Below are 20129 nucleotides of genomic sequence, written 5' to 3'. Positions count from 1 at the left end.
GCACACTTGTGGGGTTAGTATAATTAAAAGAGATATTAGTGTTATAAGAACGTGTACGACTTTATGGAATGCTTGCAGGATGCTGCATGTATTAATTTTACTTATAATATCTGTATCGCATAGTATAAAGTTATAGTGCATTGTAAAACCACTATAATTGTGTAACTCCCCAAACAGGAAAAGCAGCATTAATTAAAGTAAAGTGCTTGTCCTGCACACAAGATGGCCCACTGAAGGCAAAGGAGGCACTGAGTAGGACATCGTTGACTGCATTCCTCACTTCCTGCAGGAAGGGGAGACCTGCGCATGAACTCACCCCATCAGTTTGGATTCTGGGGTGAAAGGGATAAAAATCCCTGACAAGGAGAAACTGGATTTTTATACTGTCTGGACTCTGAAAGGCAAAGATTCCTAAACGAGAGATTCCCATGAGTCGGCCCTAAGGACAGACAGAGCTGCTTATTATAGAAGCTTATATTACCTTTTTTAATCTAAGGCTGTAACTCATTGGCGTGTGTGTGTTTCCTGTTTTAACTCTGTAAGTAACTCATTTCTTTTCTTAGTTAACAAAGCGTTAGTTAGTTTATTACAGGATTGGCTACAGGCATTGTCTTTGGTTTGAGATCTGAGTACAATTGACCTGAGGATAGTGACTGGGAGTAACCTGAATATTATTGTTATTTTTGGTGTAAAGTGACCATCTAGCACCTGGGGTGGGCAAACTTTTTGACATGAGGGCCACATCTGGGTCTGGAAATTGTATGGCGGGTGATGAATGCTCACAAAATTAACAATTCATGTTCAAACAGGGACAACACAAGTTTGTTTCAAAAATCAACACCATTCAAATAATTCTGTTAAACAATGCACTGCTAGAAAATTACATTACTGAGCTGTTTATTGATTTTACCACAAATTTTGCTCCTCTCTGAATACAATTGTATATTAGGGCCTCATTTTCAAAAGAGCTGCAACAGCAACATGTTTTTTTAAATGAGAAAAGACACGTTGTGCCAGGGTGTAGCCATGAGTGGGCCGTGGCCTACGCACTTATTATCCAGGCCCACCCCATCACTTGCCCCATTCCACCACCTGGAGCTCCAGCTGGGGAGCAGGAGCAAGGTGCAGAGGCTTGCAAGTGCCAAGTGGATGGAGCGGGACAAGCCCCTGACCCCGCTCCCCGGCAGGAGTGCCGAGCAGGACAAGCCCCTGACCCTGCTCCCCGGCAGGAGTGCTGGAGCGGAGCAGTGGAGCTTGAGGGCTGGATTAAAAGCTCTGACGGCTGGATGCAGCCCGTGGGCCGTAGTTTGCCACTTATGATCTATCACAGTCCAGCTTGCAGCGATCGCAACATAGATTGGAATGCCCAAGGGGACTGTCTGTGACTCCATGATAAGACTGTTACAGTGCTTTCGAAGTTCACACTTGTTACCAGGTTGGTGAAATCTAATTATAGAACATACAACCAGTTGGGGGTGTCTGTGCCCTGCTTTTTGATAGTCTGCCCTAAGGCTGGCACTCATGGTCACGAGCCAGGCAAGACAGCATGACACAGATAATTCCCAGTGGCTACTGCCAGCTCCAGAGGGCAAAGTTAAGGTTGCATGGGAATTTACCTTAACTCTGCATTTTCTGGTTTTCAGAAGTTTGAGTTTTGCTGAACTCGACATTCTGGAAGGACACGTTCTACCACTGGGCTACCTTAACTCTGTGTTAACTTTTTTTGCCATTTAATTAAATATGAATCTGAATATTATAAGTACAGTAGTCCCTGTGTGCATTTTAATATGAGCCGACTGTACTTTATGCTGTCATCATGTTTTCAATGACAAGTTTTTATTGACAAGATATAACTGTGTCATACAAGTAGTCACTGGTGAAGGCGATGCTTTTAGCACCTAGGGAGGTAGGTAGTTAGGGATTGTGGAGTAAGCACATTAGTTAAATGTTTCTGACAAAATGAACAGCAGTGAATAGTTGGATGTATTGACATTTAAACGGTCATCGTTAGGTTTCAGACTTAGCAATGTATTGTGGGAAGTGAGGCAGTTAATATCTCTCTGAGCCACTGCTTTAGGCTGTCTGAAGGCTCAGGAAGATATAATTGTACCAAGTTTATAATCATTTTGTGTTTTTACCATTTTCTTCACAACTGTAAGGACTAGAAACAATTTTTGCTGTGAAAGCTGAAGTTTTTAAAAATGATTTTGTGGCAGGGAATGCCACAGCACCACTTTCCCCCTCCCTTTCTCCATCTGTTTTTTAAGATGCTGATCTTACAATTTGCTTCCTCATTTTGGGCACCACTATAATAAACATAATAGTTAATATGGCATTTCATGATCAGGTCCATAATTTGTGGCTATGTGACTAGGCTTAACTAAGTAACCATAGTGCACATTTCACTACACCTCAAAAAGCATAGAGTACGCACACACAAACCTTGAGTGATTCCACAACAAAAAATTACATGAAGGCAAAGGGTTAAAGTTAATTTTTCACTCTTCTGACTTTAAAAATTATAGAAATAATTTAAATAAAAAAGTATCAATTTTTGGACAATTAAAGAGATTTGACACCAAAGTGTTTCGTTTTACTGGCATGCAGCTATTATCTCAGAACTTGCAAACGCGCTTGGGAACTCCTTTCTCAAGGTATGTCTTCACTGCAGTTATCCAAGCTAAGGGAACATTCAAGGCAGAGCGGCCTGAATATGTGCCAACTACTTATGCTAAACAATCTGTTCTACTTGCATTTAGTTGAGAGGCTCTAAATACCTTTCCCAGACCTGAAGAAGAGCTGTGTGTGGCTGGAAAGCTTGTCTCTCTCACCAACAGAAGTTGGTCCAATAAAAGATATTACCTCACTCATCCTGTCTCATTAAGAAATTCAGTCTGCAAATCAAAGCAATTCACACCTAATGGACTGACTTCTCTGCCTCTCCATTTCTTTCCCGTCCACTAAACATATGTCATTTTGCACATATTTCCCCAAATTACAGATATTATCACACAAAACCTTAACCAGAGGGCTGGTGTCAGCTTCTGGCAAACTGGCAGCACAGGAGGTGGATTTCTCCGATACCGTATCTGTTCAAATGCTGTGAAAGTGCAGCAGAATTGGAGCAGTTACACATGGAATTAAAAATGCAGTGCAGAGAAATGGAGGACTAAAACAAGAAAGTACAGCCTAGATGGAACTGTGATTAGACAGGATTAGAACACTAACAGCAGGTGGGTTCCTGGACTGAAGCCAAACCCAAGCTCATGCCTATATGCTCGGCTATGGCTGCTCACTTGGGCTTAAAGAGCCCTCAAACCCAGGTTAGAGGTTTTTCTTTGTGGATGGAACCTTCAGGGGCAACACATGGGCTAACTCTGCAGTGAAGACATATCCAATTATCTCTTCAGACTCCAAGGGATGTGTCTGAAAGACTAGAGAGGACTGAGAAGACCCATTGCCAGGCAATTGACCGAGCAGTTTCTTGGACTTTGGACAAACCCGCTCATTACCTTTTCTAGAAAGAAGTGAGATATTTAAAAACAAGTATTTTTTAAGAGAGACTAGCATAGCTCAAAATTTAGGCATGAAAAGAAATGAGTCAGAGCAGTGTTTCTCAACCTGTGTGTTTTGGTGACCCCTTTTGGATTTAAAAAAAATATTTGGACCCTCCACCCCCCCCTTCCCCCTCCCCACCCCCCCCCCCCACAAAAATTGCAACCCCCCTATCTCAAACTCGGGGCTCCAGGCTTAAGCCCCGCGAAACATGTCAATTAGCTTTGCGGGGCTGCCCCAGGCAACTGCCCTGCTTCCCACCCCCTAACGCTGGCCCTGCTTGTGACCCCCCTAAACCTGTCTCAGACCCCCAGGTTGAGAAACACCGAGTTAGAGAGATCATACACACGGAGTAAGAAACTGCCTACTCACTTCTTTTCTCCTTTTTCTTAAATTTTCCTTTCTTCTTCCCATGCTCCTTTTCATCATCAGACACTATATCTGGAGGCTCATGTAGGTTGTCATGAGGTGGTGAAGGCTCACCAGTCCGGTATAATCCAGGGAATTTTGTAGGGCTAATTTCTTCGGAGCTTGGGGTACGGGCAAGAACCCCACTGTGTTCCACTCTGCGATGTTCACTGGGGCTGCTGGTAGGAGGCAGGAAGCACTCAGTCATTCTGATTCCCTGACACAAAATGAAAAATCTGTCACCTGTCCATCACACCTACAACAGAAAAAACAAACAAGATCTCCAAAATGCTCTAAACAATGTTTTTTAAACAACCTCCTTAGATCCCCATCCTACAAACAGTAGCAACAGTAATGTTTATTACAATGAGACAGTCAATGGGACCGCTCATGGTACTATACTCAGCAGTGTCTGCGGGATCTGACAATTACTGAACTGCAGCCTTGTTATACAAATGTATTGAGTGATCTATTAGACAGTTAAACTGGAAAAGGCTAAAATATTTAAGATTTGCCATTTCAAATATCAATAGATTTGAATACCTGTTAAAAAAATATAATCCTAAAAGCTTCTACTTCTTGAATTAGGTGGTGGTTTTAGTTCTTGTTTGTTTGTTTTAAAGGTTTACTGAAATTTACACTTCTAGTTTTCACACAAATTACTCTTGTATGGGGGCTGGCAGTGATCATGAGTACCTCCTACAGGCCCCACCACTCCTATCCAGAGCTCATTCTCTTCTCCAATTAATTATCTTGCCTACATGCAAACAAGAATTTGCTTATCCTGCTCCAATATGAAAAGAGTTGAGGTCAAATTCATCTCCAGCTTATGGTGGTGTAAGTGAGAGGGAAGGGGGAGAGAATCAATGAGGTGCAGGTTGATCTAGTGCAGAACAACCACAACCTCGCTTACAAATGATAGGAGTATAATGGGCAAGCAGAACCCAAAATTTGGGCAAACTGCCTGGTAGGGAGTCATGGCCAAGGTAGCCATGAAGTTCACTAACGCAGAAGCTCCCTTCAGAGGTTCCCTATAGTAGAACTCCTGGCCAGAATTAAAATTCTTCCCAAACCAGCACAATCTCAGAGAGCAGCTGCGGAAACTCTGCCCTCCACAGGATTGATTCATAGGATACTTTACATCTCCCTGCATCAGCTTTTGCTAAATTTGGCCTCTTGAACCTAAATGGTCATCCTGAAATGTAACTTTTCCATTTTATTGCTTTCCCTGCTTCCTCAGTCCAGGAGGGACTCCATTCCTACGCCTACTGGTATGCTTGGACAAAGGCCCAGAGAATAGAATTATGGGTTTACAATGAAACGTGAATAGAGTCATGATGAACTGACTTCCACATGAAGAGTATTCTAGTTGCCAGAGGAGTGCTTCCAAACATTAGTATTTTGGCTTCAATGTAACCAACTCCTTGAAGTCAGCAGATCTGGAGCTCCTGCTCAGTGATGTACACACTATATCAGGGGTCGGCAACGTTTGGCACGCGGCTCGCCAGGGTAAGCACCCTAGCGGTCCGGGCCAGTTTATTTACCTGCTGATGTGGCAGGTTCGGCCGATCGCGGCCCCCACTGTCCGTGGTTCGCCGTCCTGGGCCAATGGGGGCGGCGGGAAGCCGCTGCCAGCACATCCCTCGCCCGCGCCACTTCCCGCCACCCCCATTGGCCCGGGACGGCGAACCGTGGCGAGTGGGGGCCGCGATCGGCCGAACCTACCGCGTCAGCAGGTAAATAAACTGGCCTGGACCGCTAGGGTGCTTACCCTGGCGAGCCGCGTGCCAAACGTTGCCGACCTCTGTACTATATAGTGAGAAATCCCCACCTCCCCAATGTAAGCAGAGAACAATCCCATTTAAAAGTAACTAGATAAACCTTCATTCTGGGGAACAAAATGTACAAAATTATCTGGGGGTGAAAATAACCCTAGATAAACGATCGTATATGTTAGATACACTTATCCAAAGGACACAACTAATTTTTCTTGTTTCAATGGTGTTAATTTTCATAACTGTTTCCTGTTTGTCTTGTGTTTTTCTTATTTGAATTATGGATATGAAATAACCAAATCTCCTCGATAACTGTTGTGCTAATTTGTTTTTATATGTAAACAAGTGACTGCTTTTCTGTAATAATATATACTCTAACAGGAATATTTAGGAGTTCCTGGGATTTACGACTTGTGATCATCCAAGACATTTCCAATATCATAGCTTGCAATCCATAAAAATGCACTTGGTATGAATAATGACACTGCCTTGCACTTCCATGGCATCTTTCAGTTGTGTATTTCAACGTGCTTTAAAAATGCTAAAAAATTAACCTCATAATACTTCAAGTAAATGACAGGAAAATCAGTTCACCCACCAATGAAATGCAGTCATCTATAGGTTGGAGTACAGAAGCTGTTTATTAGAGCAGTATCTACATGTAACTTTTAATTCTCAATTAGAATTTGGCCAAGACACCATGATTCACATCCCTACTCTTGTGGTCAGGATATAAGTTTTACATCTCATCCGAAATTTGGCCCCTCCCACAGCACAGTAGTGCTTCATACAGTGCTGAGGGACTGATTCAATAATAACTTCTTTTAAATCACTTAATGCTACCTCCTCCACCACTCGCATGTTTAATTAAGGTTGCACAGGCAACCTTAATTCTGACATTTCCTAACTTTTGAGTGCTTAACTTTACAACCTTAATAATGTTCTTTTAATGTAGTTGTGTGTGGAATTTCCTAGGTTTTTAGAAAAACAAATTGAAAAACAATCCATTATGTTGAGATCATATTGACATCCACATGGGTAATCAGCAGAGTTGGAACCTTTATCTCCACCACAAGGACCTCTGCCACTTGAGCTAACAGCGTAATAGTAAACTGTTGTCCTTTATGTAGACTAGCATGAGGGGGATGGGACACTATGCCAGTGGGTTTTACAGAGATCTGCTGACAGCAGAGGAATCACCGGTGACTCAGGAATCTTGGGTTCCATTCGTGGCTCTGGAGGACAGCACACTCTAGTGGGCACAGATTTTTTTGACCATTCCACTGACGTCTGACTTCTTCTACCCCACCCTTCCCAACCTGTCCGAGTCCTCTCTCTTTCCCAATCCGGGCTCCTAATCATAATTCCATTATCTCCTCACCTTGCCAGGCCCATTCTCCATTTCTCAGGCAGCTCATCCCGCTCCCAGTAGCCAGCCAGTTCTCCTCTCCCAATTTCTAAACCAATCTGTCTCTCCCCTACCCCGCCCCCCCACTTGGTCTCCAGTTGCTCTCCCCATCCCCACCCAGTCATCCCTGTCTGCTCTGGCTCCCAGTCTTAATCTTCCTCCCCTGGATCCTCATCCCAGTCTTTTGTCCAGCCAGTCCTAATTCTCCTCCCCAGTCTTTGTCAGATGTCTCCCCTACTCTATACCCCCTTCCTCCTGCTCCATTGATTCTCAGTCCATTTCCTTGCCCAGCACCTTCCAGTCTCCTTCCTTGCCCATCATCTTTTAGTCTCGCCACACCTACTGATTCCCAGTCTCAATTTACCTGTCCCCACCCTGCCAGATTCCTCCCACAGCCCCAAGCTACTCCCTCCTTCCCCCAAAGGTTCAGTCCTTGCTCCCTCTGCATTCAGATAAGGCAGCTTCCTCCTCCACATTGCCTTGGGGGTCACTGACAGTGTAAGAGTCACTGACAGCAAAGGCTGATTACCGTTTGTTGGGGCCCTGGGCCAAAGCAAGTAGGGTTGTCTCCCATGTCTCTCCCTCCACCCTTCCCCTGTGCTCCTGCCTGGGAGCAGGGTTAGAGTTCAGGGGCTAGGGCCAGCTCTAGGCACCAGCATTCGAAACAGGTGCTTGGGACGGCAATCTGCAAGGGGCAGCAGTCCGTGCGTTTTTGCTGCCCCAAGCAGCGCGCTGAATTGCTGCCGCTGCAGAAACACGCGTGCCGTCCTAATGGCACACAGACTGCCCCCACCGTCTGCGGCTGCAATTCGGCGCGCTGCTTGGGGCAGCAAAAACCCTGCCCAGTGCTCCTGCTGGAAAGCGGGGGCAGCACACGGGGGCTTCCTCCGCTCCCTGGCAGGAGTGCTGGGAGGGCAAGGGAAACCCCCACACACTGTTCCCCAGCAGGAGTGCCGGGCAGGGCAGGTAGGTGGAGTGGGGCAATCCCCAGCGCCCCGACCCCGCTCCCCAGCAGTAGCGCCGGGTGGGCGGAGTGAGCCAGGGTGCAAGGGCGCCCATTTTTCCAGGGCTCCTGGACAACAGGGCTCCCATTGGCCCAGTGGCTAATCCACCACTGACTGACAGCATAAGATAATCTCCCTGCTCTCAGTTCAGGTGCCCGGCCCCAACACAATTTGAAGCAGCCCAGAGCTGCAATCGCAGGGGAAATCCTGCTCAGTCCTGCGCAGATGGAATCTTTGGGGAAATTAGCTGCTCAAATGTACAGACTTGTCTACGTGGCCCAGCAATGCGGACTATGGAGGCATGAGCTGCAATGCACACTGAAGTGTGGTGCTGTAACTGCCCTGTGTATTCCCCACTAGCATGAATTAAAAGACACCTAGTTTGTGTTAATGTAGTCCTTCCAAATTTCAAGAGTCTGCACCAGAACATGGGTGTACTAGTGTTTTTAAAAGAAAAGGTCGCCAGAATGGGCAAAACAAATGCATTTTTCCCTAGTCTTGTTCTCATAAATGGCTGAACCATTTTGGCTTAAATTTTCCAAAAAATTTGGAATCCGAGGCAGAAATATTCCATCCTAAGTGATTAAAGTTATAAAGAACAGAGAAATGGGTCTTATAATGGGAAGCGTCAGGCAATCTTAATAGGCGGTGGTGGTACCAGCCACACCTATAGCAACATGCGTCATGGAGATTGAAGCTCTTGACCATACCACTTTCAGGGCTGTGACTGCCTTCACCGCATACTTAATGTGTTTTCTCCATACTCTCCCAAATTCTAGTTGTTACGACAAAGAGTGCTAAAAGCTAAGAAGTCAACAGACGGAGACAAACTGGGAGTACTTTCCCAGGGTACCAACCACCCTGGGCTACCTTGTTTTATGACAGCTACATAAAAACAAGACCCAGGGTACAGAATGTACTCATTATTTTAGGCCTTACGTCAAAAAGACCAGGACAAATTAAGGAAACAACACATCCCTCAAGGAAACAAGGAACACCGTTCTTGGAACAAAAGCACTCTAGTAACAAACATCAGCTTCACTTTTAAAGAAACAAGAGGAAGAGAAAAAACCTCAAAGCACTTTACAAACGTAAGTGTGTTAAAGCCTTACACACCCCTTAGAAGTTAAGGATGATTACTCACTTTTTACCGATGAGAAAACTGAGATACAGAGGAGTTAAGTGACTTACTTAAGGTCATGACAGAGCTGGAAATAGAACCCAAACCTGACTCCCAGACCAGTACTTCAACCATTAAGCTATGCTTCCTCTAATGGGGAAGGATTGTGAAATCTTTGTCAAATCTAATCTTTCAATAATAAAGCAGATGGCTGTCAAATTTGACAACAACTTAAGCAAAAAACAAGCAATAGTTTTACCAATTTTAATATGATTTAAAGCTAAATGATTTTAAGTATTACAGCAATAAAATGCAATAGTTCGGGCAACTGCATATAAAATACATCAAAATAATTCTTAACATTCTCTTGAAAGAAACCCAAGCTGTATTTGAGACAAAGCAATATATTGTATGCAAACTGGAAGGTCCTCTTGCTAGTTTAATTACGTATTCTTTAAAGAGAAAAACAGCATCAGAGCCAAGTTATATTTAGGTTTGGAAGGATTCGATTTTTATTGGTAAAATGTCACCATCCACACGCAAGCTGATGAAAAAAGATTTCCATCAATAATAATTGAAATTTACAGATAAGGAAGGTAAGAAAAATGCTGCTTGGAACTTATCAGAAAGAGACTGTCATTAAATAATTATTGTCTGACCCCATAATTTCCTATAACTGCAAAAGTTTAAAATTGATAAAAATAAAAAAATGCCTCAACCCATAATTTAATGCAACTGAAAATTTAAAATTGATTCAAATAAAAGCTTTAAAATAAACACATTATCTATCAAATGAAAATAAATAAAAATAGAGTTCTGCCAAGCCTAGTTATATTAATAAAAAAAAAATCAGTATTCAGTTGTGCAAATGTGCATCCTTGTTTTTCTGTCAATGTGAAATGCCATGAAAACAGAGAAAGAGACAATGATGTGACTCAGCCTGGTTTGCTGAAGCCAAGCAGGAATCCAAACAGCTTTACCGACTTAGGCCTGGTCTACACTAGGCGTTTATGTCGAAGTTAGCGCCGTTACATCGAATTAACCCTGCACCCGTCCACACCGCAAAGGTATTTAGTTCGACATAGAGGTCTCTTTAATTCGACTTCTGTACTCCTCCCCGACGAGGGGAGTAGCGCTAAATTCGACATGGCCATGTCGAATTACGCTAGGTGTGGATGGAAATCGACGCTAATAGCTCCGGGAGCTATCCCACAGTGCACCACTCTGTTGACGCTCTGGACAGCAGTACGAGCTCGGATGCTCTGAACTGCCACACAGGAAAAGCCCCGGGAAAATTTGAATTTGAATTCCTTTTCCTGTCTGGCCAGTTTGAATCTCATTTCCTGTCTGGACATCGTGGCGAGCTCAGCAGCACTGGCAACGATGCAGAGCTCTCCAGCAGTGATGGCCGTGCAATCTCAGAATAGAAAGAGGGCCCCAGCATGGACTGATCGGGAAGTCTTGGATCTCATCGCTGTGTGGGGCGATGAGTCCGTGCTTTCCGAGCTGCGATCCAAAAGACGGAATGCAAAGATCTACGAGAAGATCTCTAAAGACATGGCAGAGAGAGGATACAGCCGGGATGTAACGCAGTGCCGCGTGAAAATCAAGGAGCTGAGACAAGGCTACCAGAAGACCAAAGAGGCAAACGGACGCTCCGGATCCCATCCCCAGACATCCCGTTTCTACGAGGCACTGCATTCCATCCTCGGTGCGGCCGCCACCACTACCCCACCAGTGACCGTGGACTCTGAGGATGGGATAGTGTCCACGGCTGGATCCTCGGACATGTTAGCGGACGGGGAAGATGAGGAAGGAGATGAGGAGGACGAGGCAGTCGACAGCGCTCACAACGCTGATTTCCCCGACAGCCAGGATCTCTTCATCACCCTTACAGAGATCCCCTACCAACCCTCCCCAGCCGTTACCCCGGACACAGAATCTGGGGAAGGATCAGCCAGTAAGTGTTGTAAAAATCTAAACATTTATTTGTAACAGAACAGGAATATTAACAATTTAAAAAATGGGTTTCTCATGATTAGTTTGATTAGCTTAACGGTTCAGTCATGGGCAGTGCAACTATTGAAAAAAAATCTAGCAATGTCCGGTTTTGCATGATTGTCCTGCCCAAGCCGCTCTACTGGTTAGTCACTGCTACAGCAGCTACAGTAAAATGCGGTCTATATGTCCGGGGATGGAGCAGAAATCCTCCTGTGACATCTCGAGGAAGCTCTCCTGGAGGTAATTGGAAATCCGCTGCATTAGGTTCTTGGGGAGAGCGGCCTTATTGGGTCCTCCGTAGTAGGACACGTTGCCACGCCACGAGACTATCAAGTACTCTGGAATCATTGCTCTGCACAGCATGGCGGCATACGGCCCTGGTCTTTGCAGGCTTTCCCGGAGCATTCTCTCTTTCTCGCTGTCAGAGATCCTCATGAGGGTGATGTCGCTCATGATGACCTGCTTTGAATGAGGTAGGGGAATGTTAGTGTTGGGACTGCTTTGCCGTTCCTTTACAGAACTGTAACCGCTGGTTTGCAGCCACGCGGTGGAGGCGGGAGAGGGGCAGCCGAAAGGGATCGTTCCCGGGGACAGCCGCGAGGGTGTGGGACAGGAGCAGACTTCCTGCTTGCCGAATTGCTGGCAGCAGGGACTGACATTGATTTCAATGTGAAATGAGGCCATTGCTAATATTAAAGTTTTAAGCTGCCACAAGTCTACGGCTTACCATGTCTGCCTGCAACAGAAATTCCGTTGTCCTGACACGGTTCTCAAATGTGCTGTGCAAGACCCCAGGCACTGAATGCGAAGGCCGAGAATTCGACCTTGTGCTGAGTGCGCATGTGAGAGGTGCTGTGCATGGTCTTGTTAACAGAGAAAGACTATGTTCTTTGTTCACAACTACATTTATCTTTCTGAGGAATTCACTCCCTTTTTCCCATTCCCACAGCCCCATCTGCGACTGTCTCACAACCTAGCCTGTCATCACACTCCCAGAGGCTAGCGCGGATTAGGCATAAGAAGAAGAGGACACGGGAGGACATGTTCTCGGAGCTTATAGCCTGCTCCAGAGCCCAGGCAGCACAGCAGACCCAGTGGCGGGAGAACTTGACCCGAATGCACCAAGCCAACATGGATCGGGAGGAGAGGTGGCGTCAGGAAGACCAGCAGGCGACTCAAACCCTGCTTGGACTAATGAGGGAGCAAACGGACACGCTCCGGCGCCTTGTGGATGTTCTGCAGGAACGGAGGCAGGAGGACAGAGCCCCGCTGCAGTCCATCTCTAACCGCCCTCCCCCGCCAAGTCCCATACTCCCCTCACCCAAAGTGCACAGAAGGAGAGGCGGCAGAGTCCCTGCTAACTCTCACTCCACCCCTGCAGAGAGCTCTAGTAGCAGAAGGCTCTCATTCCCCAAAATTTGACAAGTTCTTTCCTTCCCGCCTGACACAAGCCCCCGTCCAAGTTTCACTTTCCCAGTTCCATGTTTGGTTGATAATAAAAAATACGTTTCTGTTAACTACTGTTTCCATCATGTTCTTTTGCAGGAGGGGGGGATAGGGGGTTGGTAATTCGACAGGACAGTCACCTTTGGCAGGGTATATAGTCGGGGGCAGGCACAGCAGCAGGGCACATACATAGTGCAGTGATGCAGTGACTAGTTACCCTGGTTAGTCTGGGAGGTTGTTTTCATGTTATGTGGTGGGGGGTGGGTTGCTCTGTGACTTTGTGGCAGGGGAGGGCAGTTACAGATCTTAAGCGGCGGTCCTTAGGCAGGATCACAGAGCCACACAGCAGGGGATCTGTAACCGTCCTCCCCCTGCCACAAAGTCACATAGACCCCCCCATACACACAGTCCCTATCAGGAGGGGTGACAGGCTCCGTTGAAACAACCATCCCACCGCAGCGGAGCCTGTCAATCCTTGAGTTTAGAAGCTGCATTCGCGCCACTACAGTACACCCGCTCCGCACCACAGTCTGCGTCCCAGTTTTAAAAAATTCCCGCGAATACAGTATTAAAGAAAACGGTGTGCTTTAACAAAGTAGAACTATTTTTATTTTGAAATGTGTGTTGGAAGTGGGGTGAAGGGGGTATGTAACTGGATAGGATAGTCAACATTAACTGGGCAAAGAAATGGGGGCAGGTTTAGCTTCTCAATACACAAACTTTAAAGTCACAGGTTACCCTGCTCACTCAGGAACTTTGCTTTCAAAGCCTCCCGGATGCACAGCGCTTCCCGCTGGTCTCTTCTAATCGCCCGGCTGTCTGGCTGTGAGTAATCAGCAGCCAGGCTATTTTCCTCAACCTCCCACCCCGCCATAAAGGTCTCCCCCTTGCTCTCACAGAGATTGTGGAGCACACAGCAAGCTGCAATAACAATGGGGATATTGGTTTCGCTGAGATCAGAGCGAGTCAGTAAGCTTCTCCATCTCCCCTTGAGACGGCCAAAAGCACACTCCACCACCATTCTGCACTTGCTCAGCCGGTAGTTGAAGAGTTCTTTTTCAGTGTCCAGGGCGCCAGTATAGGGCTTCATGAGCCAGGGCATTAGCGGGTAGGCTGGGTCCCCGAGGATGACTATAGGCATCTCCACATCCCCAAGAGTTATTTTGTGGTCCGGGAAGTAAATACCTTGCTGCAGCCGTCTAAACAGACCAGAGTTCCTGAAAACACGAGCATCATGAACCTTGCCCGGCCATCCCACGTAGATGTTGGTAAAACGTCCCCTGTGGTCCACCAGTGCTTGCAGCACCATGGAAAAGTAGCCCTTTCTGTTAATGTACTGGCTGGCCTGGTGTTCCGGTGCCAGGATAGGGATGTGAGTTCCATCTATGGCCCCACCGCAGTTTGGGAATCCCATCGCTGCGAAGCCATCTATGATCGCCTCCACGTTTCCCAGGGTCACTACCTTTGGCAGCAGTACATCAACGATTGCCTTGGCTACTTGCATCACAACAACCCCCACGGTAGATTTGCCCACCCCAAACTGGTTCGCGACTGACCGGTAGCTGTCTGGCGTTGCAAGCTTCCACAGGGCTATGGCCACTCGCTTCTGGACAGTCAGGGCTGCTCGCATCCGGGTGTCATTGCGCTTCAGGGCAGGGGACAGCAACTCACAAAGTTCCAGGAAAGTTCCCTTCCGCATGCGAAAGTTTCGCAGCCACTGGGATTCATCCCAGACCTGCAGCACTATGCGGTCCCACCACTCAGTGCTTGTTTCCCGTGCCCAGAATCTCCTTTCCACGGCATCAACATGACCCATTGCCACCGTGATGTTCTCGGCGCTGGGTCCCCTGCTTTCTGAGAGGTCCGTGCTACTCTCAGACTTCAGGCCATCACCGCGTTGACGTAGCCTCCTCGCCTGACTTTTCTGCATCTGCCTCAGGGAAAGGTGTATGATAAGTTGCGAGGCGTTGAGAGCGGCCACAACTGCAGTGATGGTTGCAGCAGGCTCCATGCTCGCAGTGCTGTGGCGTCCGCGCTGTCACTGACTAGAAAAGTGCGCGAACTGATTTCCCGCCGGCGCTTTCAGGGAGGGAGGGCGGGAGTGATGGACGGATGACGACAGTTACCCAAAAGCACCCTGGACACCTTTTTTTTACCCAGAAGGCATTTGCGGCTCCACCCAGAATTCCAATGGGCAGCGGGGACTCCGGGAACTGTGGGATAGCTGACCACAGTGCACCACTTCCAATGTCGACGCTTTCCCCGTTAGTGTGGACTCACAAAGTCGAATTACTGTCCTTAGTGTGGACACACACGTTCGACTTTGCAATATCGATTCCAAAAATTCGATTTAAGTAAAATCGAACTACTCTCGTAGTGTAGACAAGGCCTTAGTGTAAAGCACTGGGATATACAAAAATAGTCTTATAAAGGATTAACTTTCACCTGCACATGTAAAAGAGAAGTGTATTTCTCTCCAAAGTTACCTACTTCAGTCTCTACAAGAAAGTCCTACAAAGCAAATTTCAAATTCAGGAGTGGCCTCTGACCTAAGAGGATACTAGTTCATTGTCAAAACAAGTATCTAGTTTTTCTCTGCCATTTATACAAAACTCACTCATCTGGATTTTAGATTGTTGTGCTGGGTTTTAAACACAGTCAAGAGCTATCTTGGAGAAGTTTATAATTTTTCTGCCCTAATCTTCCAGCATGCTGACCTGCAACAACAGAGACAGGTAAAGCAAGTTTAAATTTCACAAGTCAGCATAATGGCATGACTCATCAAATAATTCCCATGTGAATCACATACTCTCCACAATTACTGATAATTAAAGTCTTACAAAGGCCCTCCCTGAAATTTCACAGATGAAGATAAAATCTGTATTAAATAACAGGGTTCATGCTCTCCCACATAAGAATCCTATAATGTTATCTATTTTAAAACTAAAAGCTTATTTTTATTTAAAATTTGCTTATTTAGCAAAATGATTGTTATCTGCTTCAACTTTAAACGATCAGATCATTAAATACATTTATTAACATGATCTTCAAAATTATACTAGCCCCAGCCCAGCTTTATTAGTATTACACATACAAAATCTGCATTAAAAAAAGTTACTAAATTTGCAAAGTTAAGAACTCATAAATTAGGAAATGCCAGAATTAAAGTAGCCTGTGCCATCTTAATTGGGCCCTCTTATATGTGTGCGCATTATGGTACAGTCTTTAATTATATGATCATGTACTATTTTTTCCACAGGTCCCCTACCTCATTTAGGAGAAGCTATTCAGTATTTTGATTTCTCCTTGTTGTTCACTGTGTAGTCCCATTCCTTATTTACTGCATGTTATTCAAATCCTGCTCTGAAGACAGAATTATTACTTTCCTCAAGGGGTTTTCTATAGAGCTTATCACTATAGCAGGAATGGCCAAACTTATGTGGCTCAGAAGGCCATTATGACAATCTTCAGAAGTTCGAGAGCCAGGGCATGCCTGCAAGGGCTCAGGGCTTGAGCCCTGCAGCGGGGTGATGGGGCAAGGGGTCAGGGAATCTCAGGGCTAGACCCGTGGGGCACACCTGCTGGGGCTCCGGGCTTCAGCCCCGCTCCCGCTGAAGCCCGGAGCCCCAGCAGGCGCCTCCCAAGTGGCTGAAGCCCCGAGACCCACCACCACGCCACAGGGCAGAAGCCCCAAGCTCTCACAAATAGTCTGTTAGGCAGAGAATGGGGGGTGGAGGCTTCGAGAGCCGCACTTTAACTGTAAAAGAGGCACTGGCGGCTCACAAGCTGTTGTTGGCCACCTCTGCACTATAATATCTGAGTGCTTCACAAATATTAATGAATTTATATTCACAATACTCCTGCGAGATAAAGGTGTGGTATTATCCACATTTTACTGATGGAGGCATGGATTAAAGCACAGAGAGATTAAGAGTATCCATTAATTTGGGTGCCCAATTTGTGACACCTAGGGCCTGAATGTTTACGAATATTAGCATTATATAGCACTTCATAGGTTTGTTCAAAGCACATTCCATTGACTTCAGCTGTGAGTGCCTGGCCTTTCTGCAAATAAGGCCCTCAACTCTCAAATCAGGCACCCAGAAATAACTACTGATCACCTGTGAATAGTATGGTCTAAGTCAGTGTTTCCCAATCAATGTCCTGTCAGGCCTGAACCCATGTGCTGCAGAATTTTTTGAAAAACTACATGTGAGAACAAGGGAGGGTGGGGGAGAGCTGCCTTCTGATTGGCCATGTGCCAGAGGATGTTGTGAAGGCCAAGACTATAACAAAGGTTCAAAAAATAACTAGATAAATTCATGGAGGATAGGTCCATCAATGGCTATTAGTCGAGATGGACAGGGATGGTGTCCCTAGCCTGTTTGCCAGAAGTCAGAAATGGGCAACAGGGGATTGATGGATCACTTGATGATTACCTATTCTGTTCATTCCCTCTGAAGCACTTGGCATTGGCCACTGTCGGAAGACAGACTACTGGGCCAGATGGAACTCTGGTCTGAGCCAGTACGGCCATTCTTATGTTCCTAAAAGATATTATTAGGGCTGTGATGCGATTAAAAAAATTAAACACGATTAATGGCACAGTTAAACAATAGAATGCCATTTATTTAAATATTTGTGGATGTTTTCTACATTTTAAAATATACTGATTTCAATTACAACACAGAATACGAAGTGCACAGTGCTCACTTAATATTTATTTTTTATTACAAGTATTTGCACTGTAAAAAAACAAAAGAAATAGTATTTTTAATTCACCTAATACAAGTACTGTAGTGCAATCTCTTTATCATGAAAGTTGAACTTACAAATGTAGAATTATGTACAAAAAACTGCATTCAAAAACAATGTAAAATTTTAGAGCCTACAAGTCCACTCAGTCCTACTTCTTGTTCAGCCAATCACTCAGACAAACAAACTTGTTTACATTTGCAGAAGATAATGCTGCCCGCTTCTTGTTTACAATGTCACCTGAAAGTGAGAACAGGCATTCTCATAGCACTGTTGTAATCGGCATTGCTAGATATTTATGTGCCAGGTGTGCTAAAGATTCATATGTCCCTTCTTGCTTCAACCATCATACCAGGGGCCATTTTACATTGTTTTGTTTTTGAGTGCAGTTATTTATTTTTTTTAAATCGACATTTGTATGTTGCACTTTCAAGACAAAGATTAAACAGTACTTGTATGTGATGAGTTGAAAAATACTATTTCTTTTATCATTTTTATAGTGCAAATATTTATAATAAAAATTATACACTTTGATTTCAGTTACAACACAGAATACAATATATATGAAAATGTAGAAAAACATCCAAAATATTTAATACATTTCAATTGGTATTCTATTATTTAATAGTGCAATTAAAATGGTAATTATTCGCAATTAATTTTTTTAATTAATTTTTTTTAGTTAATTGTGTGAGTTAACTGTGATTAATCGGCAGCCCTAGATATTATATAATAATTTATCTGACTATGCCAAATCCCCATCCCCACTTTTTGGGGGCAACTTTACCCAACTGCCATAACCCCACACCAGGTTTTGCACATACCCAGAGGCTCACACGCTTTTTAAACAATTTGAAATTTCTGAATAAGTCTTCAGAAAGGATCCTAGATCACTACAAGTCTGCAGAAGCTTCAGACTGTTAACAGTAGTGTTTTGTGTCCAAATAGCAATCATATTGGATTGTTCTCGTCTTCTTACACTTTCAGCTGCTGAACTGGGCTTGTTTAGATGAAGAAATACCACTTACCCAGGTCTCAATTATTCCACTCTATTTAATAATCACATGGGCACACTGGAACCTTCACCTCTGTACTTAAAGCTCTAATGGCCTGAAAACACCAAAGTTTACGCAGGACTGTACAGTTATTCTAGTAAAAATAAGAACAGACTGGTTTAGCTAAATGTACCATACAATTTAATTCAGAAAACATGTCTAAAGTACCACAATGGAAATAAAATGAGCTGAATAAAGCCAATGGATCCAGCCCGAGCATTTTATTTGAGTGTTGAGCAGTTCTTGTTGCTCTTTCAATTGCCACTATGCTACTATTCATTGAACATGATAGATCAGAAAGCAAAAGAATAGGAACTGATTTTCCATAGCAGGAAGAGAAACAAGAATTACCAGTTCTACCATCTGGGTCTGTGATTTAAGGGTAGACTAGAACCGAAGGTGTGATGTTAGCATGTGTTAGCTAATGTGTAAGACATTTTAAAAGTCAGGAGCAGACAAGGCACAATTCCTTTAACATACTATCTCGACCAGTTTAGTATGTGTTAAAGGCAGTATGCCTTGTCTACACTAGACTTTTAAAACATTTTAGCTAACATGCTAATATCACTCCTTAAATAGTCTAGGCAAGGATTAATAGATATTGTCAGCTAAACAGGTTTGAGCCCTAAATGTTAAGTAATGATACTGTGTGGACAGCACATTTCCTTCTAATCCATTACTTGGCAGCAGGAGTCTGAATGGACCAGGGACACTGTGCTTCTATCTAAAGCAGGGGTCTCAAACTCAGATGATCTCGAGGGCCGCATGAGGACTAGTGCATTGGCTCGAGGGCCGCATCACTGACACCCCCACTTGCTGCCCCTGGCCCTGCCCCCACTCCACCCCTTCCATGAGGCCCCGCCCCTGCTCCGCCTCACCTCTTCTAGCCCCTTCCATGCCCCCATTCCAACCCCTTCTCTGAAGTCCTCACCCCAACTCTGCCCCCTCCCTGCCCCCAGGGGGTGCAGGAGGGGTGTGGGGTGTGGCGGGGGCTCAGGGCAGGGAATTGAGGTGCAGGAGGTGTGCAGGGTATGGCAGGAAATTGGGGTGTGGGGTACAGGAGGAGTGGGGGTGCAGGGTGTGGCAGGGTGTTGGGTGCAGGAGGGGTGCAGGATGCGGCAGGGGGCTCCGGGCAGGGGGTTGGGGTACAGAAGAGGTGCGGGGTACGGGCTCCGGCCCGGCACCGCTTACCTAGAGTGGATCCAGGGTGGCAGAGCCGCACACTGCGGCCAGGGCAGGCTCCCTGCCTACCTGCCCTGTCACCGGCCCCGCTCCGCTCCAGGAAGCGGCTGGAGTCCCTGGGAGGGGGTGTGTGTGTGGGGGGGAAACGGCACCATGTGCTGCTCTTGCTGCTCCTCCAGGTACCTCTCCCAAAACTCCCATTGGCCGCGGTTCCCAGTTCCCTGCCAATGGGAGCTGCAAGAGCATGGAGCCCTCTACTCGCCTCCCACCCCCCTGCCCAGGGCTGCAGGGCCATACAGTAGTTCAGCCGCTTCAGGGAGTGGTGCGGGGCTCACGGCGGGTGTGGGGAGCTTGGCGGGCCACACAAAAGAACCCTGCGGGCCGTGTGTTTGAGACCCCTGATCTAAAGGTAGCATCTTT

General features: G+C 45.7%; 1 protein-coding gene across 2 annotated transcripts in view; it reads right to left on the bottom strand.

Annotated features, from left to right (window-relative positions):
• RALBP1 (ralA binding protein 1) overlaps window positions 1-20129 on the bottom strand; it is a 58539-nt gene that overhangs the window by 26350 nt on the left and 12060 nt on the right. For both annotated transcript variants that reach the window (XM_054017739.1, XM_054017740.1), the window contains exon 2: window positions 3928-4219. In XM_054017739.1, coding sequence (XP_053873714.1) covers window positions 3928-4171 — 244 coding nt within the window. In that variant the 5' untranslated portion in view covers window positions 4172-4219. The remainder of the gene's footprint in view (window positions 1-3927; window positions 4220-20129) is intronic.

This window comes from Malaclemys terrapin, chromosome 2 (genome assembly GCF_027887155.1).
Source record: "Malaclemys terrapin pileata isolate rMalTer1 chromosome 2, rMalTer1.hap1, whole genome shotgun sequence".
NCBI classification, from domain to species: domain Eukaryota; kingdom Metazoa; phylum Chordata; order Testudines; family Emydidae; genus Malaclemys; species Malaclemys terrapin.
Note: the sequence above shows the minus strand (reverse complement) of the source record. Positions and strands in the feature narration are given on the sequence as shown.